We start from the raw sequence: 25,894 nt of genomic DNA on the forward strand, positions 1-25,894 counted from the left end.
CTGTAATCCTTCCACCAAGAGTTTCCTAAAATATAAAGATCTGACCTTTTAACGCGTAGGACTGTGTTTAACTTTTTTTTTTTTTTGTGTGGGTATTGGGTGGGGGAACCACAGGTCACCCATCTATTTTGTCGTTTCGGATCAAGGATGACGATGAGGAGTCGGACCCCGAGGACTGTCAGGGTTTGGAAAGGCAAGAGAACATTGGCGATCCTGCCTTGAGTGAGTAGGAGGTCAACACCTTGCTCACCCCCCAAAATGTGCAGAGAATGGCATGAGGATGGGTGGAGCCAGAGGATGGGTGGAACCAGAGGATGGTGTTAGTGGGGATGGGTGGAACCAGAGGATGATGTTAGCAGGGATGGGTGGAACCAGAGGATGGGTGGAGCCAGAGGATGGGTGGAACCAGAGGATGGTGTTAGTGGGGATGGGTGGAACCAGAGGATGGGTGGAGCCAGAGGATGGGTGGAACCAGAGGATGGTGTTAGTGGGGATGGGTGGAGCCAGAGGATGGTGTTAGTGGGGATGGGTGGAGCCAGAGGATGGGTGGAGCCAGAGGATGGGTGGAGCCAGAGGATGGTGTTAGTGGGGATGGGTGGAACCAGAGGATGGGTGGAACCAGAGGATGTGTGGGTTGTTTGTGGTTTTTTGTTTTTTTTTAAATATATTATTATTTTCTCAAGAAATGACAAACGGGGATTTCAAATAAGTGAACAGCGCTCTTTGCAGACGTGTCAGTGTCTTACCAGATAGTAACACCATCTCCCACCCACCCTTCCCTCTTCTCCCCTTTAACATTTCCCATCTAAAAGAGGAAACATAGAAACGTGACGCCAGAGAGAGACCGTATGGCCCCGTCAGTCTGCCCATCCATCCAATTGATTTTAGCTTTATAATTCCCATCCCTCCCTCAGAGACACCCCCCCCCCCCCTATATTTATCCCAGGCCTTCTTGAATTGAGAAACTGTTTTTGTCTCCTCTACTTCCACTGGGAGGCTCTTCCAAGCATCCACCACCCTCTCTGTAAAGAAATATTTCCTAAGATTACTCCTGAGTCAGCCCCCTTTCACCCTCATCTCATGACCCCTCGTTCTAGGGCCTCCTTTCCATTGAAAAAGATTTGCTTCCTATGCATAGAAACCTTTGAGATATTTGAATGCCTCTCTCATATCGCCCCTCTCTCCCCTCTCCTCTAGGGTGTACACGTTTAGATCTTTAAATCTATCCCCATGTGCTTTAGAACAAAGACCACTGACCATGTTAGTAGCCCCCTCTGGACTGGCTCCATCCTGTTTCTATCCTTCTGAAGTTGTGGTCTCCAGGATTGTACTCGATATTCCAAGTGAGGTCTCACCAGGGACCTTAAAGGACAATATCATCTGCTGACCATTCCTCTCCCTTTGCATTCAAGCATCTTTCTGGCTTTTACCATATCTCAAATAAACTCAAATAAATGAGTTTTACCAAAACTCAGATAAACTCAAATAAATATCTTTATTCACCAAGCAATAGAATAATAATACATTATAATGAAACGCAGCCAGGAAAAAAAGTAAACAGCATACATATTTTTTTCTGAAAACTGAAAAGAAAAGAGAAATGAGGAAAATGAACTGAAGCCAGTGTTAATCTGCTTGACAGCGACATTCAATAGGCAGTTGCAACTCTCCAGGCAAAGACTTCAAATCCAGAGTGTTACAAGTAGAAAGGATGCTCCATAAGAACATTAGAAATTGCCATACAGGGTCAGACCAGGGGTCCATCAATCCCAGCATCCTGTTTCCAACAGTGGCCAATCCAGGCCATAAGAACCTGGCAAGCACCCAAAAACTAAGTCTATTCCATGTTACCATTGCTAGAAATAGCAGTGGCTATTCTCTAAGTCAACTTAATTAATAGCAGGTAATGGACTTCTCCTCCAAGAACTTATCCAATCCTTTTTTAAACACAGCTACACTAACTGCACTAACCACATCCTCTGGCAACAAATTCCAGAGCTTAATTGTGCATTGAGTGAGAGAATTTTCTCCGATTAGTCTTAAATGTGCTACTTGCTAACTTTATGGAGTGCCCCCTAGTCCTTCTATTATCCGAAAGTGTAAATAACCAATTTACATCTACTCGTTCAAGACCTCTCATGATCTTAAACACCTCTATCATATCCCCCCTCAGTCGTCTCTTCTTCAAGCTGAACAGCCCTAACCTCTTCAGCCTTTCCTCATAGGGGAGCTGTTCCATCCCCTTTATCATTTGGTTGCCCTTCTCTGTACCTTCTCCATCGCAACCATATCTCTTTTGAGATGCGGCGACCAGAATTGTACACAGTATTCAAGGTGCGGTCTCACCATGGAGCGATACAGAGGCATTATGACATTTTCCGTTTTATTAACCATTCCCTTCCTAATAATTCCTAACATTCTGTTTGCTTTTTTGACTGCTGCAGCACACTGAACAGACGATTTCAATGTATTATCCACTATGATGCCTAGATCTTTTTCCTGAATGATAGCTCCTAATATCGTATAACTACAGCAAGGGTTATTTTTCCCTATATGCAACACCTTGCACTTATCCACATTAAATTTCATCTGCCATTTGGATGCCCAATCTTCCAGTCTTGCAAGGTCCTCCTGTAAAGTATCACAATCCGCTTGTGATTTAACTACTCTGAACAATTTTGTATCATCTGCAAATTTGATAACCTCACTCGTCGTATTCCTTTCCAGATCATTTATATATATATTGAAAAGCACCAGTCCAAGTACAGATCCCTGAAGCACTCCACTGTTTACCCTTTTCCACTGAGAAAATTGTCCATTTAATCCTACTCTCTGTTTCCTGTCTTTTAGCCAGTTTGTAATCCATGAAAGGACATTGCCTCCTATCCCATGACTTTTTACTTTTCTTAGAAGCCTTTCATGTGGGACTTTGTCAGATGCCTTCTGAAAATCCAAATACACTACATCTGCTGGTTCACCTTTATCCACATGTTTATTAACCCCTTTTTTATTTTTTATTTTTTTTTCCCATCTTCAGCACCAGTCCCTAATAGGCATAATTCTGCAGTGCAGTATTATTTTTAACATTTATATCGAACCCCAAACCAGGGTACTTTTCAACAAATTAAAGACAGGTATAATGAGTCCCTACCCCAGAGATCTTAGTGTCTAATTGGATACCTAAGACAATGGGAGAGAAATTGATTTGGCCAGTGTCACAAGTGTCAGTGGCAGATTTGTACCTCGGTCAGCTTCTTTCTAGTCCATTCTATTTATTTCTTGGCCCGGTAATTCATCCATTTTTCTTCCAGCTCAGCTGGAATCAGTGCTGGGGATTCTGGTACCATGAACCATCCCTCACAGCTGTTGTAATGGACCCTCACACCATTTCTAGTCTAAAGTCGGGAGCCGTGCATCAGGACTCCTTCCGGATCCGTCTCATGGGCTATAAATCTGGCCACTATATGTCGCCCTGTACGATGACTGTGACCGCCTTCTGCCCCCCCTCTGTACCCCTGCTACATCTGCAGCAATCCTAGCCCCAGCCAGGTCCTTCTGTTTGGCAGTGCGCATCACTGCCACTGAGCCAGCCCCATTTCATTTTATATCCCGTCCTTCTGTGAACACCCAGAAGGGTTTACAAAAAAACCTATAGATATGTTCCTTAAAACAAAACAGTCATACATAGTAACAACGTCGATGCATTGACATGTATAAAACTTGTAAAACATAACCAGGCACAAGCCAAAGATATCTGTGGGTAGAGTTACACAGATGATTGGACATGAATAAATGTCTTTTCAAGCAGTGCTTAAAAAGCAACACATCTAAATGACCCTAAAATGTGCAAATCAAATAACTCAGCTTACCTCAAAAATCACCTTGGTGTAGAACTTCCTTTCCTCTGAAAAATGCTTTTCACAAAAAGGTGAGAATGACTTAGCTCCTTGTGTGTTCACTCTGCAGAGGCCATGCTGGGTCAGACCAAGATCCATTGGGCAAGGCATCCTGTGTCTCTGACGATGGCCAGTCAGGGTTGCACGTACCCAACAGATCCCAAAAGGTAGATCTGTTTCCTGTTCCTCATTCCTAGGGCTAGAGTTGGCTTTCCCTAATCTGCCTGGTTAATAATGTGTTATGGACTTTTCCTCCAGGAACTTGTCCAAACCGCTTTTAAACGCCGCTGTGCTGGGCACCTTGACCACATCCTCTGGCAACAGATTCTACAGCTTGATTGTGCGCTGAGTGAAAAAGGACTTTCTACTATTTGGTTTAAATCTGATGGATTTTAGCTTCATGAAGTGTCCCTTGTCTTTAGTATGTTTTTAAAAGGGTAAATAACCATCCTTTATGTACCCACAAGCCGTTAAGCCCGTTAAAACGGGCTACATCCCTCTGTCTCTCACCTCCCCCTCATTCTCTCTCCCCTCACTCTTCACCACTCCCTCCCTCCCTCCCTCCCTCCCTCCCTCACCCACTCCTCCCCACCCTCCCTCTCCTCTCACTCAGTCCCTCCCTCCCACTCAGTCTCACTCACTCCCTCCCCCCTCTCTCCCTCCCTCTCACTCAGTCCCACTCCCTCCGTCCTCTCCCTCAGTCCCACTCCCTCCCTCTCTCTCCCTCAGTCCCACTCCCTCCCTCAGTCCCACTCACTCCCTCTCACTCAGTCCCCCCCTCCCTCTCACTCAGTCCCTCCCCCTCACTCAATCCCTCCCTCCCACTCAGTCCCTCCCCTCTCACTCAGTCACTCCCTCCCCCCTCTCTCCCTCCCTCTCACTCACTCAGTCCCACTCACTCTCCCTCAGTCCCACTCCCTCCCTCTCTCTCCCAGTCCCACTCCCTCTCACTCAGTCCCACTCCCTCCCTCCCACTCAGTCCCTCCCTCTCACTCAGTCACTCCCTCCCACTCTCTCTCTCCGTCCCTCCCTCCCACTCAGTCCGTCCCTCCCTCCCTCTCTCTCTTCTCCCTCCCTCGCTACTGGTCGCTACCGCCCGCTGCCGGTACCGCCGCCGCTCGCTACCGCCCGCTGCCGGTACCGCCGCCGCTCGCTACCGCCGTCGCCACCCGCTGCTGCCACTGGACGCCGCCATTTTTTTTTCTTTCTGACGCTGGCTCAGACCGACGTGCTCGCCCGCACATGCGCGGTAGAGCTGGTCTCTACTGCGCATTTGCGGCACGTCGGTCAAGCTTCGTTTATCTAGTAAGATTCTACCCTCTCGTGGTTTAATAAACTTCTTCATGTCCCCTCTCAGCCGTCTCTTTTCCAAGCTGAACAGCCCTAACCTACATGGCCTCTCATCATAGGAGAAATGTTCCATCCCCTTTATCATTTTTGTCGTTCTCTGCTTCTTTTCTAGTTCTGCGATGTCGTTTTTTTGTTTGTTTTTTTTTAGATAGTGTGACCATAACTACACACAGTACTCAAGGTGCAGTCACAGCAAGGATCAGTACAGAGGCAATATAGTTTCCATTTTATTCTCTGTTCCTTTTCGGATGATGCCTAACATTCTATTGAATTTTTTGACCACCAATGTACCCTGGACCAAGGATCTCAATGTATTGTCCACAAGGACTCCAAGGTCCTTTTCCTAGGTGGTGATTCCTAATACAAAACCCAGCATTGTGTACCTAATTATGGTCATTTTTCCTTATGTGCATTACTTTGCATTTTTCCCCATTAAATTTCATTTGCCCAGTCTCCAAGGTCCTTCTGCAGTTCCTATCTGCCATTGTTAACAACTGTGAGTAATTGTGTTCATCTGTAAATTTGATCACCTTGCTCATTATTCCGTTTTCCAGATCATTTATGAATTTGGTAAAGAGCACAGTCCCAGTTCTGATTCCTGTGGTTCTCCATTTGGAAAGCTGACCTACCTTCTCTTTCCTACCACTCGCCAATCCTATCCATGACTTTTTAACTTCCTCTGGACTCTCCCATGGGGTACTTTGTGAAATGCCTTCTGAAAATCTGTCTAACCTTTGTCTATATGTTTATTTATACCTTCAAAAACAATCTAATAGATTTTTAATGACTCTTCCCCCATTAAACTGTTGGCTTGTCTGTGTGGCTTCTACCATTTTACCTGATACCGACGTCCGGCTCACCGGCCTATTTCCCAGATCATCCTGTTTGTCCTTTTATAAAACTGAGCATCATGACGGCCGCCTTCCAGCCTTCAGGCCTCGTGGCGGTTTTCACTGATAGGGTACACATTGCTAGTAACAGGTTTTCAACGTCTGTCCTGGTGATTTGTTTGTCAGTTTGATCTGTTGGATCCTCCATTATCCCAGAGATTTGCCTTCGTTGCTCAGAATCACCACCACCGACGATGTTCTCGGCATCCCTCACACTAAAGACCCAGGCAAAGATCTCATTCCATTTTTCTGCTACTTCTTTGCCTTTCCTTAGCTCGTTCTATCTTCATTCTCTGCCATAGACTTGCTCTGTCTGTCTGTCTGCACCCTGTGTTTCACGTGCTGCACTCTGGCATAACCGTAGATCGTGAATGGCTCATCAGCTTTCCTGGGACTGCCTCTGAGTCACCTAATACCAAACCAGGGGTAGGCTGAAATTAAATGGGCCACTTTTTTGAAACGCAGCCCTTTTCAGCATTGCTGGTGATTTTTTTTTTAAAAGCTTATTTTTTGCTCATTTTGGTCATTGTGAATATGGGGTTTTTTCAAGTTGAAATTGATATAATTCTAGATTGCTTATTTTATTTACATTTCACCTAAAAAAAAAGTGGGCCATTTGATTTCAGCATACACCTGTTTGGTATTAGCTGACTGAGTGGCAGTCCTACATGAATATTTACAGTACTAGAGGTGTGTGTGCTACTATACTCATTGTACATGTGACTAAGATCTTATTTTGAATTGTGTTTTGGCGTTAATGTTTTGATCTTTGAATACGTATCTCGCCTTTTGGGCGTTTTGTTTCCTTTCTATATCATCAGCTTTCCTGCCATGGGATGTACTAGCAGAGCAAAGTAATTTTTGCTTTTTAAATTTGAACAGGGTATCCAGCGGATGTACATCCTGAAATCCTGTTAATGATTAAAGAAGAGCAGGAGACAACTTTCATGAGCCGGCAGAAATCCAAGGGAGGACGGATTGTGCACAGCACGAGTGAGTAACAAGGGAGCAGGGTGATGTCCATGGAGCTGTACAAAATTCACAGGGTTTTCCTCTTCTTTTTTTTTTTTTTTTCTCCTGCTGCTGTCCTGCAAATTGATGGCATCAAAAGTACTTGAATAATCACTGTAACACTCCCCCATGGTGCTCTTTGTCCCCAGAAATAGTCACTGTTATACTGCATCACAAGGGGCACCATCCCCAGATCCAGGCGTTATACCACTGCACCGTGGGGTCATTATTCCCCCAGAGTCACTGCAGTGCTGTATCATAGGGGCAGGAAGGAGTTCCCGACTGACTCTGAGGGACATTATTAAACCAGTGCAATAAGAAAGTGTTTGTTTGTTTTTCTGCAGAGTCGGTCACCTTAATGCTACTGCAGAATGCTGATGTTTCTCATTCTATACCAACTCTAAATTAGTATCACCCAATTTCTTAAGAAACTGTTACAGAATCCATTCTAAGCAACCCTCAAGGAATACCACATGCAAGTTTTGTAAAGTATGCGTGGTGGTCTTCATCCGTGCCTCAGCAGAGGCCTGTAGGGTGCTGATCACTGAGCATGGGGCTGCGAGTGGGTGCGCGCTCAGCAAGCCAGCTGGCTAAAGTTACTCAGTGGAGTACTGCTGAATAGAGCCAGATAAAGTCCTAGTTAGCCAGATAGGTTTATCCACCTGGTTTTAGGACTGCTCTTTGGCATGACCAGGCTTAGCTTGATAACTATGATGCCTGTTCATACCCGGAATAGTCCAGACTCCTGGAATTATGCCTCCCTTCCAGCAGATGGAGACAGAAAGTTTCACGAACAGTGGTGTATAACCTGGAGACCCTCAGGATTTCTCTGTCTCCAGTAGATGGATACCGATGCAATCCCTGCAGACTGAAAAAAAAAAAGAAATAGAAATATAAAATTATTTTGCTTCATCCTCCCAGGAGGTTGCTAGGCCCTGGTGGGGCTATCCCTCCTGGTGTTGCAGGAAACAATTGTCTCAGATGCTTGCTACTGGGGGGGGGGGGGGGGGGGAGGTAATAACTGGTGGGGCCAGTTCCCTCCTCCCCCCAGGAGAACAATTGCTCTTCCTCAGCTCTTCTTTCAAGGAAGTAATTTATTTATTTATTTATTATTTATTTAAAGTTTTTTATATACTGACAATCGTTAAGAAAACATCACATCGGTTTCCATAGAACAACAAACTGGCCAACAGGGCTTCACAGTGTAACTGATAAAAGAACTAGAACTAGGGGGGAGGGGGGCAAACAAGGGGGGGACGGGGTGGAGGGAGGAGGTTTTACATAGAAACAGGGGAGATATTAAGGGAGGGGAAGTGGAGGGGGGTGGAGGGGCCAATTTAAAGCTTCTTCTGTTGTAAGTTAAAAAAAAAAAGGAAAGAAGAGAATTGGCAAGTTTTTAGCTGCCAGGAGGGCTGCGTTGGAGCCTTGAGCAGCTGCTGAGTGTGTGGCCGGCGGAGTTTTCTTGGCAGCGGGGCTGTTTTGCCATGTGGTCGGGCCTCTGTGGAGTCGGTGTGGCTTGCGGAGTTGTGATGGAGTGTGGCAGTGCATGCTGCTCATGCGGCGACGCACATGCACGTGTAACTCGCTCCGGGCTGTGTTCCCACTGCCTGTTCGGGGGAGAGAGTGGATCGGGACGGTTGGAGATCGCGCAGGAGTGGCAGTCCAAAGCTAAGGCAAGCACAGAAATAACTTTAAAGTCAGCCGCCCCTTCCCTGCCGGGCACGGGAATGTCGGCCATTTTGTCTAGGGCTGAGGGCCCATCAGGGCTGTTTCAGGAGTGTGAGGACCTCCCCCCCCATGGTCTCTGGTGGGGCAGGGTAATTTCAATCAGAGGGAGCCCGATTTGGACAGGAAGGGGATCCTTCTGCGGATGTATCGGAGGATCCCGCTCCATTTTCCTCTGAACTTGTCCTGCTTCTGCACAAAGCATATTTGGTGCGAAAGGCGGCCGGGAGGACGGACTGGGCTCAGATACTCTGTGATTGGTGGCCAGCTAAGAGACTGGGAAGTTCTGGGGTCCAGTTCCGCGCAAGGCATCCAGGGTCCTCGGGGCAGACTGGATGTAGACACTTTTGACTCTAGACGGGGCTCCACAGGTTCCAGACTTCTCGGATCCAACTGGGACAGACAATGATCCAGCTGCTCCTGATAGAGTTCCAGATGGGCCAGATCCGGATGGAGGGTTGAGCCAGGTGCCGGCGGCAGAGGGGGAAGACCCTAAAGTGGTGTGTTTGTTCCAGAAAGAGGAATTGTGGCCCTTAATTTCGCATGTTCTTGAGCTGGGGATCAAAGTTCCTCAAGAGGAGTCTGATAAAGAGGGAGTGGGCCCAGTGAAAGCCTTTCCTTTTCACAAGTCGTTGAAAAAGCTGGTGGTCATGGAGTGGGATACTCCTGAGACAGGCCTGAAGGTAGGCCAGGCAATGTCTAAGTTATATCCATTGCCGGAGGACACCCTTGAGTTGTTGGCACTCCCTAAGGTGGATGCGTCTGTTTCTGCGGTCAATAAGAAAACCACTATTCCTGTGGCTGATTCAGCGGCGCTGAAGGACATGCAGGACAGGAAGTTGGAAATTCATCTCAAGAAGATATTTGAGGGGTCTGTGCTGGCATTCGGGCTGCTGTGTGCAGTAGTTTCATGCAGAGGGCCAGTGGAACAGTTACAGGCTACGAGATTGCTTTCTCCATCTGAGACTAAGCAGGTGGACTATCTGGAGGCAGTAGCAGCTTAAGTAGAGGATGCCCTGTATGACCTCATCAGAATGTCTTCGAGAATTATGATGTCTGTGGTTTCGGCCAGAAGGCTCTTTTGGTTAAGGAACTGGTCGGCGGATATGTGTAAGTCTCGTTCGGGAGCTTTACCGTTCAAGGGAAAGCTTCTGTTTGGCGAGTATTTGGAAGAGCTTGTGAAGCGTCTCTGCGAGACCAAAGGGCATAGGCTGCCAGAAGACAATCCCAGTGGAAACAAAGGTTCCTTTGTAGGGCAGTCCTGATTTTGCTCAAACAGACTGTTTGTCTGGAAAGGTCCTCGGTGGGGGTTCAGAGGCAAAGCACTGGAAGTCAGCAATCCTGGAACCAGCCCTTTCGAGGGGGCAGAAAGTCAGGCAGAGAAGGTCTCAGCCAGGGCTCTGACGGAGCCAAATCTACCCAATGATATGAGGTTGGTCCACGCCTCTCTTCCTCCTATTGGAGGGTGTCTTTGTATAAAAAAAAAAAAAAAAGTTATAAGAGTGGACCAAAATTACATCAGACCAGTGGGTTCTTAGCATGATAAGAGACTGTTACGCAGCAGAATTCTCTCGTCATCTGCGAGACTTGTTCATGGTGTTCCCTTGCACCCTGCAAGAGAAGGATAGTTCAAGAAACCGTGGAACGTTTGCAAACGCTGAGAGCCGTGGTTCCTATGCCTATGGGGGAACAAAGGATGGGAAGGTATTCCATATATTTTGTGGTTCCGAAGAAGGAGGGGTCCTTCCGTCCAATTCTGGATTTAAAAAAGGTGAATGTCAATTCCTCATTTTCAAATGGAAATGCTGAGTTCGGTGATTGCAGCAGTGCGCAAGGGAGAGTTCCTGGTGTCTCTATACTTGACTGATCCTTACTTGCTTATTCCGATCACCAGAAATGTCTCTGCTTCATGATTCTCGGCAAGCATTTTCAGTTTTGTGCCCTTTCGTTTGGTTTGGCAACGGCACCACGCACATTTGGCAAGGTGGTTGTGGCAGTGGCACTTAGAAAAAGGGGCATCTTGGTTCATTCATATCTGGACGACTGGCTCATTTGAGCAAAGTCTGAAGCTCTTGCTGTTCAGGCAGTGGATCAAATCTTGCAACAGTTGAGATCACTGGGATGGGTGGTGAATCTGGTGATGAGTCATCTCACTCCATCTCAGGTTCTGGAGTTCTTGGGAGCACACTTCGACACAGTGGAGGAAGGGTCTTCCTTACTGAGGATCGCATACTCAGGTTGCAGAAGCAGATGTGCAAGTTGTTGGAAGCGGAGGTACCCAGGGTTGAGGATTACCTTCAATTGTTGGGCTCTGTGGCCTCGACATTAGAGCTGGTGCCTTGGGCTTTTGCACATATGAGGCCTCTGCAGCGGTCTCTCCTTTCCCGTTGGGATCCTTTGTCAGAACAGATTCAGCTTCCGCTATCACTCGAGGAGCCCGCCAGGTGCAGTCTTTTTCGTGGTGGCTTGGTCAGGAGCATTTAAGACGCGGAGTGGACTTGTAAATACCAGATTAGGTGGTGGTTACCATGGATGCCAGTCTCTCCGGCTGGGCAGCAGTATGCCAGAGTTAGTCAGCCCAGGGGCAGTGGTCCAAGGAGGAGAAGTCCTGGTCTATCAATCGTTTGGAGACAAGGGCAGTGTGGTGCGCATTTCTACATCTGTTGAGCAGCCGCACCATGCACATCTTGTCAGACAATGCAACCATGGTGGTTTATGTCAACCGACAAGAGGGTACCAGGAGTCAGGCGGTAGCCCAGGAAGTTCAGGACTTGTTTCTCTGGGCAGAGCAGAATCTGGTAGCATTAGCAATGTCTCACATTGCCAGGATGGACAATGTCAAGCGGATTTTCTCAGTCGCCAGAAGCTGGATCCCGGGGAGTTGGAGCTGTTAGATGAAGCAATGGCTCTGATGTCACCGGTGGGGTACTCTCCACCTGGACTTGATGGCATTGGAAAGGAATGCCAAGGCGCTCCGGTTCTTCAGTTGCAGAAGAGAACATGGAGTGGAAGGCGTGGATGCTCTAGTTCTGCCTTGGCCCTGAGGGATCTTACTTTGTGTTTCTTCTGTGGCCTCTGGTAGGAAAACTAATATGATGAATAGAAAATCACCCTGGAGGAGTGATTCTGGTGGTACCAGAGTGGCCAAGGTGCTCGTGGTTCACGGATCTGGTCAACATGGCGGAAGACTGTCCGCTACAGCTCGCCCATTTGCTGAAGTTGCTTAGTCAGGGTCCAGTATTTTTGGATCGGGCAGATTTGCTTTTGCCTTGTGGCTTGGCTTTTGAGAGGAGGCATTTGAGAGTAAAAGGATATCCGGAGGATGTTATTACTACTTTGTTGCAGACTAGAAAGACTCTGCTTCTTTGTCATATGTAAGGGTTGGAAAGTCTTTGAGTCCTGGTGCACGGGTCAAGAGATAGTCTCAACCCAGGCCTCGATACCTCACATCTTGGATTTTTTTGCAGAAAGGGTTGGTGAAAGGCTTGGCCTTTAACTCTGTAAAGGTTCAGGTGGCAACCTTGGGCTGTCTTAGAGGCAAGGTGCATGGAGTGTCATTGACTACCCACCCGGATGTGATTCGCTTCTTTCGGGGAGCAAAACATCTGTGGCCTCCTGTGCGGAAAATATGTCCTTCATGGAACCATTTGAACCTTTAAAAGGGGTAATGTTAAAAGATCCCACTTTGTAAGTGGTGTTTCTGGTAGCCATTTGTTCCACCCGAAGGACTTCGGAGCTTCAAGCGTTACTGTGCAGAGAAACTTTTTTGAAGATCTCAGATATCGGGTTTTCCTTGAGGAAGGTGCCCTTCTTTCTCCCAAAGGTTGTATTAGCGTTCCGTTTGAACCAGACAGTGGCACTGCCGGCCTTTTCAGATTTGGACATGGCGACCCTGCATGGTAGAGAATTACGTTGTTTGGATGTGAAGTGGGCTTTATTGCGTTACCTCAAGGACACCAATAGCTTCAGGATGTTTGATCATCTTTTTTATGCTTTGGAGTGGGTCCTAGGAAAGGGTAGAGGGCTTCAAAATCCACACTAGCAAGGTGGTTGAAAGAGGCAATAAGCTTGGCATATATCTATAAGGGACGCCTGGTTTCTCAGTTCGACTTCTTAGGCTGAGTGCCAGCTGGTGTCTCCCCAAGAAATTTGTCGGGTGGCTGCTTGGAAGTCATTGCACATTTTCTCCAGATATTATTGTTTGGATGTCCAAGCCCCAGAGACCAGGGGTTTTGGTGAGAGTTTCTTCAAGCGGGACTCTCACAGTCCCACCCTAATTAGGGAAGCGCCCCGGAGTCTGGACTGATCTGGATATGAACAGGAAAGGAGAATTGGTTCTTACCTGATTATTTTCATTCCTGGAATACCACGGATCAGTCCCGCCCTGGTGTGGGGGAGAGTCCACTCGTATTTCTGATATGATTTGGTTGTATATAAGCTGCAGAGCTGCTTAAGACTTCAAGTTTGTTCTCCTAGTTTGGAGTTTTGAAGCAAACAGTTTTTTTTTTCTTTTGGGGTTTTAACCTTTTTTTTATCCCCTTGCTCGTTTGTGGAAAGTTGTTTGCATTAAGGTTGTTTTAGGGATAATCTTGGCTTGGGTACAGGTCAATACTGAGGGACTGCAGGTGGCACTCTGGGTTATATGCCAGTGTCAGTGAAACTTTCTCTGTCTCCATCTGCTGGAAGAGAGGCATAATTCCAGGAGTCTGATCCGTGGTATTTCAGGAACAAAAATTGGCAGGTAAGAACCAATTTTCCTATATGGGAGTTAGCCGGCTAGTATATCTGGCTACCTTAACTCTGCCCCAACGCCAGCAGACAGCCTTCATGTTATCTAACTACTTACCCAGAAAGCTTGAAGGTGGTCAGAACATGGGAATTTTATAAGCCGCCGGTTTGTCAGGCTAAGTCCCAAGCTTAGCTGGACGAGCCATTTGAATATCAACCCCTTGGTATCAGCAGTAGCCCTTCCTCTTCTTCCCATGAGGAAGAAAATAAGCACATGCCAGTTTTCGGTCCCTGCCGTTTTTTCTCCGGAGAGCAGCAGCACCTTACATGCTTCTGTCGGAGCACTGATCAGCTGGCTAGGAGCAAGCGGTATAACAAGGCAGGGTTGATCCTGAAGCAGAGTTTGTCAGTGCAGACCGATGAACTGATTAGTAAAGCTAATATTTTTATGTTCACGCAATAGGGGATGATACGGTGAACCCGGAGAAGAGAGGTCTACACCCTGAAACTCATGAGGATAAATCGAAACCTGTTGAGGTGACTGCTTTGGAGAGATCCCAGGAGGAATTTCTGCTGCGTTCTGAGAGGGCGCAAGATGAGTCTGGAGAATGTCAGAGAATCTCTGCAGGATGCAGGGGGGATGCATCATCTGAGCGTGTAAGGGACTTCAATAGACTGGAGTGGGAAGCGCCATGTACCCACTCTGAATGTGAGAGCTCCTTGCTCCTTCCACAGGGGGAGAGGCCATCACAATGCCCCGAGGTTCGAGGGATGCCCACCAGGGTCCAGGTTCACTGGCGGAAGCACGTGGGCTCCAAATCCTACCAGTGTACGGAGTGTGAAAAGAGCTTTAGCCGGAATTCCACCTTGACAGTCCACCGGCGCACCCACACCGGAGAGAGGCCCTACTGCTGCTCGGACTGTGGGAAAAGCTTCCGGAAGTCGGACCAGCTGAAGGTTCATCGGAGGACCCACACGGGTGAGAAGCCCTACCGGTGCGGGGACTGTGGAAAGAGCTTCAGTGACAACTCGAGCTTTGTCCAGCACAAGAGGATTCACACAGGCGAGCGACCCTACTCTTGTGCTGAATGCGGGCGGAGCTTCCGGCACAGCTCGAACCTTATAGTGCACCAAAGGACGCACAGGGACTTGGGTTAGTGCATTAGTGGCAGTGTCTTGGACCTTTTTTTCCCATTTGAGTCTTGTTGGAGAACCACGCATTCTCATATGCGATCGTGACAGACCTTCGTGAAAGCTCCTTCAGCTTCCAGCATCAGCCACCACCCTTGTGACTCCATCACGTTCCCTTATTCCAGTTCATTTCCCCAACATCTTTCCTTCCCCTACGAGAACGTCCTTTTAGGTATGCGATGTGGTTTTAAAGCAACATGAAAACATCAACGATCTTAGTGATATCATGTCTAGTGTTTCTCATCAGAAATAACATAAAAAAATGAACCATTCTGTTTTGTGTCCAGGTCTTTTGGCTTGTGCTGCCAGAATAGAGAGTGCGCTAAAGGGAAGCGACTGGACACGGAAAACCAAAACCAGAGAAATGTTAGAGAGCTGATATGACATAAGGAGACACAAAGCAAAGCTGTCCCCCTGCACACTCCTGTTGTCCTTCTCCCAAAGACACTCCAGGTCCCCATCATTACAATTCATTTGCCGTCCATAAGCAACTAAAATTGAGTCCTGTTGTTGTTTGCGCTGTCGGCCCTCAGGCTGACTTTTGTTACACTTAAGAGGCAAACATTCCAGATGTGTACAATCAAAACCTCTCTCCTCTTGGCCGTAACAGCGCTCCTATTTATACGTAGGCATATGACCTTCATATGATAGCACCGGGACTGCACAAATCAATCTTATGCCCTTATTTGTGTTCATAAAATTATAATCCTTGGTCAGTGAGGACAGTAGTATCTTTCATCTCATTCGACATGCTGCAGCCGTCAGGTTTACATGTTTTAAAATTTTGTATGTATTCCAGCTGAACTTGTAATTGTGGAATCCTGTACGACCTGACTTGTTCCCCTGAAACTTGAGATAAGTATCTTCAAGTTAATTAACGAAGGGGCTGAATTTTAAAAGTTGTGTTCACGCTAAAAGACCCCCTATACGTTAGTACGTGGGCCACGTGTGAGCAAAGCAGATTTTAAAAGTCGGTAATCATGTGCATGAGCTAAAAAAAAAAAAAGGGGGGGGTGGAGGAGTGGAAAAGGGATGTTCCGGGACGGGGCTAGCAGTTACAAAATCCATATTTTGAAATTGGAGGCCGTAGCTCGCGGCAGCTTGTTGGCCACGTATATTTACTGCCGCTTCCGATGAGGAGTAAGCCTGTAGAAAACGTGTTTTAGGACTAACGTGCCAGGGTGAGGGGTCTGGGACATCTGGGGGGCTTGTAGACTGAAGAGCTAGAGAGGTCTGGATGACTTCAAGACAAATTGGTAGACTGCTTGGTAAAACTGGGAATGTCCTTCACGCGAACGTGTTAAAATCTGCTTGCCTGGAATGTGTTAAGCCAACAAAGTCCTAAGGAAGATATGTGAAGTAAATTTGCTCAAGAAATGGCTTAAAATTAGGAGCACACTTATAGAAACATAGAAATGGCAGCAGAAAAGGACCAACAGTCCATCCAGTCTGCCCAGCAAGCTTATGGTCGTCTCTGCCATGCCATACAAGTCACCCCCATACTTTTCAGTTTCTCAAACCGTCAAAGTCAGGGCCCTTGATGGTTGCTATTTGAGTCCGATTTCCCTGTTAACTTCTGCTGTTGAAACAGACAGCAATGTTGGAGTTGCATCAAGAGTTTGACTTTTTGGTTAAGGGTAGTAACAGCCCACATCAGCAAGTTACCCCTGCGCTTAACTGTTTTCCTAGACCACAAAATTCACTATCATTGTTGTTTGCTCTCTGAATCTAATTCCCCTTTTCATCTTTTTGTCTGCCATTTGAAGCAGAGAGCAATGATGGAGTTGCATCAACAACATGGTTAAGGGTAGAAACCTCTGCACCAGCAAGTTACCCCCGTGCACTCTTTTCTTCAGTTCCATCCTCTAGCCTGTAAGGATCCACGGTGTTTATCTCATGCCCCTTTGAAATCTTTCACTATGTTTGTCTTCACCTCCTCCAGAAGGGCATTCCAGGCATCCACCACCTTCTCCGTGAAGAAATATTCCCTGACGTTGGTTCTGAGTCGTCCTCCCTGGAGTTTCATTACATGACCCCTAGTTCTACTGATCTTCTTCCAGTGGAAAAGGTTTGTTGTTTGTGCATCATTAAAACATAAGAACATGCCATACCGGGTCAGACCAAGGGTCCATCAAGCCCAGCATCCTGTTTCCAACAGTGGCCAATCCAGGCCATAAGAACCTGGTAAGAACCCAAAAACTAAGTCTATTCCATGTTACCATTGCTAATGGCAGTGGCTATTCTCTAAGTGAACTTAATAGCAGGTAATGGACTTCTCCTCCAAGAACTTATCCAATCCTTTTTTAAACACAGCTATACTAACTGCACTAATCACATCCTCTGGCAACAAATTCCAGAGTTTAATTGTGCGTTGAGTGAAAAAGAACTTTCTCCGATTAGTCTTAAATGTGCCACATGCTAACTTCATGGAGTGCCCCCTAGTCTTTCTACTATCCGAAAGAGTAAATAACCGATTCACATCTACCCGTTCTAGACCTCTCATGATTTTAAACATCTCTATCATATCCCCCTCAACCGTCTCTTCTCCAAGCTGAACAGTCCTAACCTCTTTAGTCTTTCCTCATAGGGGAGCTGTTCCATTCCCTTTATCATTTTGGTCGCCCTTCTCTGTACCTTCTCCATCGCAACTATATCTTTTTTGAGATGCAGCGACCAGAGTTGTACACAGTATTCAAGATGCGGTCTCACCATGGAGCGATACAGAGGCATTATGACATTTTCTGTTTTATTCACCATTCCCTTTCTAATTCCCAACATTCTGTTTGCTTTTTTGACTGCCGCAGCACACTGAACCGACGATTTCAATGTGTTATCCACTATGATGCCTAGATCTCTTTCTTGGGTGGTAGCTCCTAATATGGAACCTAACATTGTGTAACTATAGCAGGGGTTATTTTTCCCTATATGCATCACCTTGCACTTATCCACATTAAATTTCATCTGCCATTTGGATGCCCAATTTTCCAGTCTCACAAGGTCTTCCTCCAATTTATATCAATCTGCTTGTGATTTAACTATTCTGAACAATTTTGTATCATCTGCAAATTTGATTACCTCACTTGTTGTAGTTCTTTCCAGATCATTTATTTATTATTTATTTTATTTTATTTTTTATTTTAAATCTTTTCTATACCGTCGTTAAGATGGATACTGTCACAACGGTTTACATTAAGGCACATAAAATAATGCTAAAATATATCAATTTACACAGGTGCCATAATGGTTCGGTACATACTTTTTAAACAATAATAATTGGTTTGTGATAAATAATGTCCAAATCTTTGTATCAGTTTTGAATACAATACTAGCTTTATAATTGTAACTTTATCTTATAGTGGTGAACGAAAAAAATAAAAATACAACTACACACATATTGATTACGGTGGTGTGTGTGGGTGCACTTTGCCGGGTTTTATTCCCCCTTCTCTATTTGATAAGCTTGTTTAAAGAGCCAGTTTTTAAGCTTTTTCTAAAGGTTTTGCTGACTCTTTGTATAAATATATTGAAAAGTACGGGTCCCAATACAGACCCCTGAGGCACTCCACTGCACACCCTGCTCCACAGAGAAAATTGTCCATTTAATCCTACTCTCTGTTTCCTGTCTTTTCGCCAGTTTGTAATCCACGAAAGGACATCGCCACCTATCCCATGACTTTTTACTTTTCCTAGAAGCCTCTCAGAAGAACTTTGTCAAACACCTTCTGAAAATCCAAATATACTACATCTACCGGTTCACCTTTATCCATATGTTTATTAACTTCTTCAAAAAGGTGAAGCAGATTTGTGAGGCAAGACTTGCCTTTGGTAAAGCCATGCTGACTTTGTTCCATTAAACCATGTCTTTCTGTATGTTCTGTGATTTTGATGTTTAGAACACTTTCCACTATTTTTCCTGGCACTGAGGTCAGGCTAACTGGTCTGTGGTTTCCCAGATCGACCCTGGAGCCCTTTTTAAATATTAGGGTTACATTAACCACCCTCCAGTCTTCAGGTACAATGGATGATGTTAATGATAGGTTACAAATTTTTACTAATAGGTCTGAAATTTCATTTTTTAGTTCTTTCTGAACCCTGGGGTGTATACCATCTGGTCCAGGTGATTTACTACTCTTCAGTTTGTCAAACAGGTCTAGCACATCTAGGTTCACCGTGATTTGGTTCAGTCCATCTGAATCATTACCCATGAAAGCGTTCTCCGGTACGGGTATATCCCCAGCATCTTCTTCAGTAAACACTGAAGCAAAGAAATCATTTAATCTTTCCGCGATGGCCTTATCTTCTCTAATTGCCCCTTTAACCCCTCAGTCGTCTAACGGTCCAACTGACTCCCTCACAGGCTTTCTGTTTCAGATATATTTAAAAATGTTTTTACTGTGATTTTTTGCCTCTACGGCCAACTTCTTTTCAAATTCTCTCTTAGCCTGTCTTATCAATGTCTTACATTTAACTTGCCAACGCTTATGCATTATCCTATTTTCTTCTGTTGGATCCTTCTTCCAATTTCTGAATGAAGATCTTTTGGCTAAAATAGCTTCTTTCACCTCCCCTTTTAACCATGCCGGTGATCGTTTTGCCTTCTTTCCACCTTAATGTATGGAATACATCTGGACTGTGCTTCTAGGTAGGTATTTTTTAACAATGACCACGCCTCTTGCACACTTTTTACCTTTGTAGCTGCTCCTTTCAGTTTTTTTCTAACTATTTTTCTCATTTTATCAAAGTTTTCCCTTTGAAAGTTTAGCACGAGAGCCGTGGATTTGCTTACTATTCCCCTTCCAGTCATTAATTCAAATTTGATCATATTATGATCACTATTGCCAAGCGGCCCCACCACCGTTTCCTCTCTCACCAAATCCTGTGCTCCACTAAGAATTAGATCTAAAATTGCTCCCTCTCTCGTCTGTTCCTGAACCAATTGCTCCATAAAGCTGTCATTTATTCCATCCAGGAACTTTATCTCTCTAGCGTGACCCGATGATACATTTACCCAGTCTATATTGGGGTAATTGAAGTCTCCCATTATTACTGCACTACCAATTTGGTTAGCTTCCCTAATTTCTCTTAGCATTTCACTGTCAGTCTCACCATCTTGACCAGGTGGACGGTAGTATACCCCTATCACTGTAGTCTTCCCTAATACACAAGGGATTTCTACCCATAAAGATTCAATTGTGCATTTAGTCTCATACAGGATGTTTATCCTGTTGGACTCTATGCCATCCCGGACATAAAGCGCCACACCTCCTCCTGACTGCTCCTCTCTGTCATTGCGATATAATTTGTACCCTGGTATAGCACTGTCCCATTGGTTATCCTCCTTCCACCATGTCTCTGAGATGCCAATTAAGTCTATGTCATCATTTACTGCTATACATTCTAATTCTCCCATCTTACTTCTTAGACTTCTGGCATTAGCATACAAACATTTTAAAGTTTGTTTTTTGTTTGTATTTTCATTCTGCTTTTTAATTGATAGGGATAAGTTAGAATTTTTTAGCTCAGGTGAGTTTTTAGTTACAGGCACTTGGACTACTTTTCTTATTATTGGAACCTCACTGTCGGGCTGCCCTAATTCTAATGCATCATTAGTATCCTTTGAAGATACCTCCCTCCGAACCATGCGCTGCTGAGCAACTGTCGGCTTTCCCCTTAGAGCAGTTTTTAAACTAGAACAATCTCCTTTTTAAAGGTTAGCGCCAGCAGTCTGGTTCCACCCTGGTTAAGGTGGAGCCCATCCCTTCGGAAGAGACTCCCCCTTCCCCAGAAGGTTCCCCAGTTCCTAACAAAACTGAATCCCTCTTCCTTGCACCATCGTCTCATCCACGCATTGAGACTCTGGAGCTCTGCCTGCCTCTGGTGACCTGCGCGTGGAACAGGGAGCATTTCAGAGAATGCTACCCTGGAGGTTCTGGATTTAAGCTTTCTACCTAAGAGCCTAAATTTGGCTTCCAGAACCTCCCTCCCACATTTTCCTATGTCGTAAGGGTTTTAGGTGTTTGAGGATTGATAGTTTGTGGAAGCCTTCTTTGATTTTCTGTGAGATATGTTTTTTGAAGTTAATCTCAGGGTCTAACCATATTCCAAGATCTTTCACGTTGTCCTTTAATTTGATGTGTGAGTTGTCGATTTGTTGTATGGTGTGTTTCATGTTGATCCCGGAGTGTTTTTTCTCGAGTAGTATACACTCAGCTTTTTCCATGTTAAGACATAGCTTCAAGTGGTTTAGCATATTTCTTATTGTGTCAAGGTATGTGGCTGAAGTTTTTATTGCGTTTTCGATTTTGCTAGTTATGGGTATGATTAATTGGATGTCATCGGCATACATATAGTATATAATGCCGAGGCTTGTGAGAAGTTTGCAGAGGGGTATTAGGTTTATATTGAACAAGGTGGCTAACAGTGCTGATCCTTGGGGTATTTCGGTTTCGAGGGGTAAGGCATCAGAGCAGTGGTGGTTAATGTTTACTTTGAAATATCTATTTTTAAGGAAGGATAGAACCAGTCAAGCGTTTTGCCTGAAAGGCCGATGTTAGCTAGTCTGGAGATTAGGTTTTTGTGGTCAACCGTGTCAAATGCCGCAGGATGAGGATGAATTTTTGGTCGTTGTCGAAACCTCTTATTATTGTGTTGGATAAGTTGAGTAGTAAGATTTCTGTACTCCGATTTTTTTTCTGAAGCCGTGTTGGGCTGGGTGTAGGATAGCTCTAATACTTCACTCATATCCAGCATAGCTCTCTGCTTCAACGGCAGGGGAGAAGAAAAACAACCAATAAGGGCTGAATAATATAGTCTGGCTAAACAAATAAGTATGGGTGTAGCTTGCTTGTTGTGGCGGTTACTACCACTAACTAATCAAGCTTGATATTTCATATTTCACTTGGATGCAGCTCCATCACTGCTCTCTGCATTAATGGTGGGGGTGAAAGGGAAATAGAACCAAGGGTTGCTAAGAACCAAGAGAAACAGATAAGTATGAAAGGAAAGAAGTGTGAAGCTTGCTGGGCAGACTGGATGGGCCGATTGGTCTTCTTCTGCCGTCATTTCTATGTTTCTATGTTGTTGGTTTCGAGGTGTTTGTTGAACTGTTTGAGTGCAGCTTTCTCTGTCAGTTTGGCGAGGAGAGGCAAGTTTGAAATTGGGCGGTAGTTGTTGAGGTCGGCTGGGCTGAGATGCTTTTTCTTTAGTATGGGTTTAATTGTAGCAACTTTTATTTTATCAGGGAGTTCGATTTCCTCGAGGGATTTGTTTATTATTGCAGATATGGGTGGAGCTATAATATGTGCTATTTCCTTTAGAGCTTGAATTGGGATGTGTCGAGCTCATGGCGAGTTGGATTTAATTTTCTGAGGAGTTTTTTGATTTCGATTGTTTACATGGGTTCGAAGGTGGACCAGATTGTAGTGTTTTTGAGGGTTGGTGGGTCATCAATGGTTGTGCTTTTGATGCAGTTTCGTGTGGTTTTGCTGATTTTGTCTTTGAAGAACAGCGCAAGATCTTGGCTAAGGTTTTCGGATTGGGATGTTGGGCAGTTGATGTTTGATATCAGGTTATTTATTATATTGAAGAGTGATTTTGCGTTGTTAGGGGAGGCTTTGATTTTTTTTACTGAAGTAGTCTCGTTTGATGTTGTTAATCATTTTTTTATAAATCGCCAGCTGTGTGCGGTATCTTTCCAGTGTTATTGTGCATTTGTTTTTTCGCCATTCTTTTTCTTTTTTCCTTAGAGTGGATTTGTTGTTTCTCAGTTGGGTGTTGAACCATATAGAAATGGGATAATTGATTGTATGCCAGGAATTCTAAAACCCACCTTTCCTCTAGGGTGTACATGTTTAGATATTTAAGTCTGCCCCCATAAGTTTTAGAATGAAGACCAGTGACCATTTTAGTGGCCACCCTCTGGCCTCATTCAACCAGTTTCTAGCCTTCTGAAGGTGCAATCTCCAGAACTGTACACAATATTCCACATGAGGTCTCACCAGGGAATTATACAGGGGAAAATTACCTTCTGTTTTCTGCTCACCTTTCTAAAATGTATGCATGTAAATTCACCCACACAAGCTATGCCCTTAATAGATCAGTTGTAACCTTCAGCGATGGTGGTGGGGGAGGGGGGTTGTGTGTATACCTGGGCATTTATGAGTGAGTTTTCAATGCAAATCCATACTGTATGTAATCCCTAGGTAAGACAGAACCCTGACACTGTCTCCAAAGGCAAATAGAAGGCCTAACAATGTTCATTACGACAATAAGACAGGTGAATAAAGAGAAGCACATTCACACTTAGTACGTGTGTGTGGTGTTTCTACTAATAGGCTTGGAATTTAGTAAAAACCTGGAGGAAAAGAAACTAGGTTGGAGCAGTAAAATGATCTCTGAGCTAAAGATGTTGTTGTAGCAGAAGTAAACCCCTCGCGCCGGCCGGCTGCCGGCACCTGCTTCCCAGGACAGCGTGTAATGGTGCTGTCCTGGAAGATCCCGCTCCTTTTGAAAGGCCTGGCACGTCGGCGCATTACAGGGGTTACCCGCGTGGCTGGGTCCTTCTGAAAATGTGTGTGGTGTGCGCAGGGCCCGGCCACGCGGATAACCCTCGTAATTCACGTGTGCAGGGCTTTTAAAATTTACTTGATAATTCGGAGGATTTTTCTAATCTGTCCTTTTAGCCTTTGTGTCTGACATATTTTGGCTTGTTTACACTTTTAAGCCCTTTTTGGAAACTTTCCCTAAGAACATAAGAACTTGCCACATTGGGTCAGACCAAGGGTCCATCAAGCCCAGCATCCTGTTTCCAACAGAGGCCAATCCAGGTCACACGTACCTGGCAATTACCCAAACATTAGACAGCTCACAAGTTACTATTGCCCGTCCTCCCCAACCCCTAAAACCCCTCTATCTAGTATTTTTTTTTTTTAAATTTCAATACTTACCTGCTCTCTGGAACAGTACTAGGTTGGGAGGGCTGGCCTGCCCACCCTTTTTTCGAAATCAGCTCTTCTGCACTTACTGGGAGACACGTGCGTGGCCGCGGGCCTTTGAAAAAAACTTGTGGTGTTCGCATGGTCCTGCCATGCTCATATTTTCCATTTTTTACACGTGCTGGCCTTTCAAAATCGGGCCATGAGGATAGCCCAGATTCTCCAGCTAACTTGGAAATTGCACTCCCAATTCTCAAGTAAGCTGTGAGGAAAGCAGTCTTAAAATAAAATGCAAATAGTTATTTTTAAAGGAAAGTCCTTGAAGAAGTAATATCATCCTATTGCAATTGTAAATGAAGGTGGACAAGAAAATCGAGATGTCAGTGCTGCACCTGTCGAGATTCCACCACTCGAAATCTAACCCTAAATTCCACACACTGAGAATGGGAAACAAATGGCTTAGTGCTTGCAAAGTTAATATTTAATTTAATACAGGCGAGAGGAACTATTGCTTTCCCCTATTATCTTTAATTTTAGGAAAAGATTTTTTCAAGAAGTTTTTCAGTGTCAGAATATAAGCTGAGCAAATTCTGCGCTGGGAGAACGCGTGTTTCTCCTTTTCCAAGGCGTTCTCAGTTGTCTGAAGGGACCTGGGAGATCTTGAAAGCTCATACACTGCAATGTCTTTCTTGGTTCTTTTTTAGAAAGCCCCACAACCTATTACGACTGGTTTTTTCTAATAATAATAATAATATGGCTACCAGATCTTGTGTAACCCTTTTCCTCCTGCATAGATATCTACAGTCTCTGGTGACTTTTCACCAGTAATAGGTGAATTTGCTGTCGGAGGATGAGGTGAAGGCCTTTAGTGTAGCAGTGGATTTCCCCATCCATAAACCATTATTACGGTGGGCTTGGGGAAATCCACTGCTTATCCTTTAGATAAGTAGCATGGAATCTGTTGACATACTGGCATCCTGTTTGTGACCTGGATTTGCCACTCTTGGATCTTTGGTCTGACCCAGAAGAGTAAATCTTATGTTCTTAGGGTTAGCATGTAGCAAAAACTGAGAACCAAGTCTCCTTGTAAGAATAAGAACAGGCCATACTGGGTCAGACCAAGGGTCCATCAAGCCCAGCATCCTGTTTCCAACAGTGGCCAATCCAGGCCATAAGAACCTGGCAAGTACCCAAAAACTAAGTCTATTCCATGTAACCATTGCTAATGGCAGTGGCTATTCTCTAAGTGAACTTAATAGCAGGTAATGGACTTCTCCTCCAAGAACTTATCCAATCCTTTTTTAAACACAGCTACACTAACTGCACTAACCACATCCTCTGGCAACAAATTCCAGAGTTTAATTGTGCGTTGAGTAAAAAAGAACTTTCTCCGATTAGTTTTAAATGTGCCACATGTATATCTGCTGTAAAGACTCTTGTCTGACGGGGATAAGGAGTTCAGTCAACGTCTGCAGCATGGGCCTACAAATTGCTAGAGTGAGCCCAGGCAAGCATAACCCAAAAGGCAGAGAGAGTGGCCATGGGGATCTGCTTGGCTGGCTACTTTCAGGATTCTCTCACTGTTGCTAAGTTCAGAGCCAAAGGCTAAGCCTCGTTAAACTTTCCTGTGCGTGGGTCAGAAGGATAATGTCTATATTTTCATTGTACACACTTCTCAGATGCTAGCAAAATGCCTAGCTTTGGTGGGGGCAGTTTTCGAATAGCCTCCCATAGTTGCACACTATGGGGGCGCTTTTAACTCATATATTTCATGCACATTTTTGAAGGGAAAGAGCCAGTGTTGTTAGCCTTTGAGAAGTAGCAGCCCCCAGCAGAGTCCACATCCGTAACATTTTTAATTTGTGCAGGTGGCCCAGCACGTGCATGCGTTTAAAAGTGCCTGTGTATAAAAGGGCTCCTGCTGCGGAAGCTGCACCTGAGCAGGAGCATCTCTTCCATAGTCACAAGCGGGAACAAGTTTTTAGGGTGGTGGGGAGTTCTTTCTACACTGTCCCTCTAAATGCTTAATTAAGTTTTCTAATGTTCGATATGTGCTTTCTGATCCAAAACATTTGCAACAATCTCTTGATAAGATTGCTGAATAGTGGTCGGCTCTTACATCTAAATGGTCACTGGGGTAGTTGCTATGATGGGTGGCTCTACGATTGTA

The 25,894-nt window shown here is 45.1% G+C and overlaps 1 protein-coding gene across 4 annotated transcripts in view; it reads left to right on the plus strand.

The window, feature by feature from the left end:
• Nucleotides 1–25,894, plus strand: part of LOC115075708 — a gene marked incomplete at its 3' end in the record, with an annotated part of 78,169 nt that overhangs the window by 23,951 nt on the left and 28,324 nt on the right. For 2 of the 4 annotated variants that reach the window (XM_029576350.1, XM_029576349.1), the window contains 2 exon segments: nt 100–222; nt 7,019–7,129. In XM_029576350.1, the coding sequence (XP_029432210.1) occupies nt 100–222; nt 7,019–7,129 (234 nt within the window). 4 annotated transcript variants of the gene reach the window in all.

This window comes from Rhinatrema bivittatum, chromosome 14 (genome assembly GCF_901001135.1).
Source record: "Rhinatrema bivittatum chromosome 14, aRhiBiv1.1, whole genome shotgun sequence".
NCBI lineage: Eukaryota > Metazoa > Chordata > Amphibia > Gymnophiona > Rhinatrematidae > Rhinatrema > Rhinatrema bivittatum.